At 38.2% G+C, this 726-nt stretch overlaps 1 protein-coding gene across 1 annotated transcript in view; it reads left to right on the forward strand.

Moving 5' to 3' along the window:
* LOC107740798 (fibrillin-1-like) overlaps positions 1-726 on the forward strand; it is a gene marked incomplete at its 3' end in the record, with an annotated part of 57,117 nt that overhangs the window by 33,881 nt on the left and 22,510 nt on the right. Inside the window, 1 exon segment of the mRNA XM_016553297.1 lies at positions 46-171. Within this exon segment, the coding sequence (XP_016408783.1) occupies positions 46-171 (126 nt within the window).

Here is a 726-nt window from a genome sequence, read left to right on the forward strand (position 1 = left end):
TGTGTGTGTCTGTGTGTGTGTGTGTGTGTGTGTGTGTGTGTGCAGATGTGAATGAGTGTGAGGTGTTTCCCGACGTCTGCATCAATGGGAAGTGTGTGAACACGGACGGGTCGTTCATCTGCCAGTGTCCCAGTGGAATGACGGTGGACTCCACTGGAAGGACCTGCGTTGGTACGTATGTCACCGAAACACCAGCAGAATGCTTTTCTGATGAGTACATCACATGTAAAGCTACTCTGACATGAGTTTTCAGATTCATATTTGTGTTTTCAAAATGTGGGCACAGAAAAACGGTGAAATGGTAAACACATTTTTGTTATAAATAAACATAATTGAAATAAAATACATTTACATTTAGTCATTTAGCAGACGCTTTTATCCAAAGGGACTTACAAATGAGGACAATAGAAGCAATCAGAATCAACAAAAGAGCAACAATATGTAAGTGCAAATGACAAGTCTCGGTTAGCCTAACAAACATAACACACACACAAAAAGAAAAACAAGTAAATAGAATAGAAAAAATAGAAAGCTATTTTTTTTAAAATAAGAAGATAAATAGATGAAGTAGAATTAAAATAGACTAGAAAGTGTTAGAGTTAGAGGGTCAAATAAAGATGGAAGAGATGTGTTTTTAGCCGTTTCTTGAAGATGGTTAAGGACTCAGCTGCTGGGATTGAGTTGGGCAGGTCATTCCACCAGGAGGGAACAGTTAATGAAAAAGTC

Source organism: Sinocyclocheilus rhinocerous, unplaced genomic scaffold (assembly GCF_001515625.1).
Source record: "Sinocyclocheilus rhinocerous isolate Xijiao unplaced genomic scaffold, SAMN03320098_v1.1 scaffold2121, whole genome shotgun sequence".
Classification (NCBI taxonomy): Eukaryota; Metazoa; Chordata; class Actinopteri; order Cypriniformes; family Cyprinidae; genus Sinocyclocheilus; species Sinocyclocheilus rhinocerous.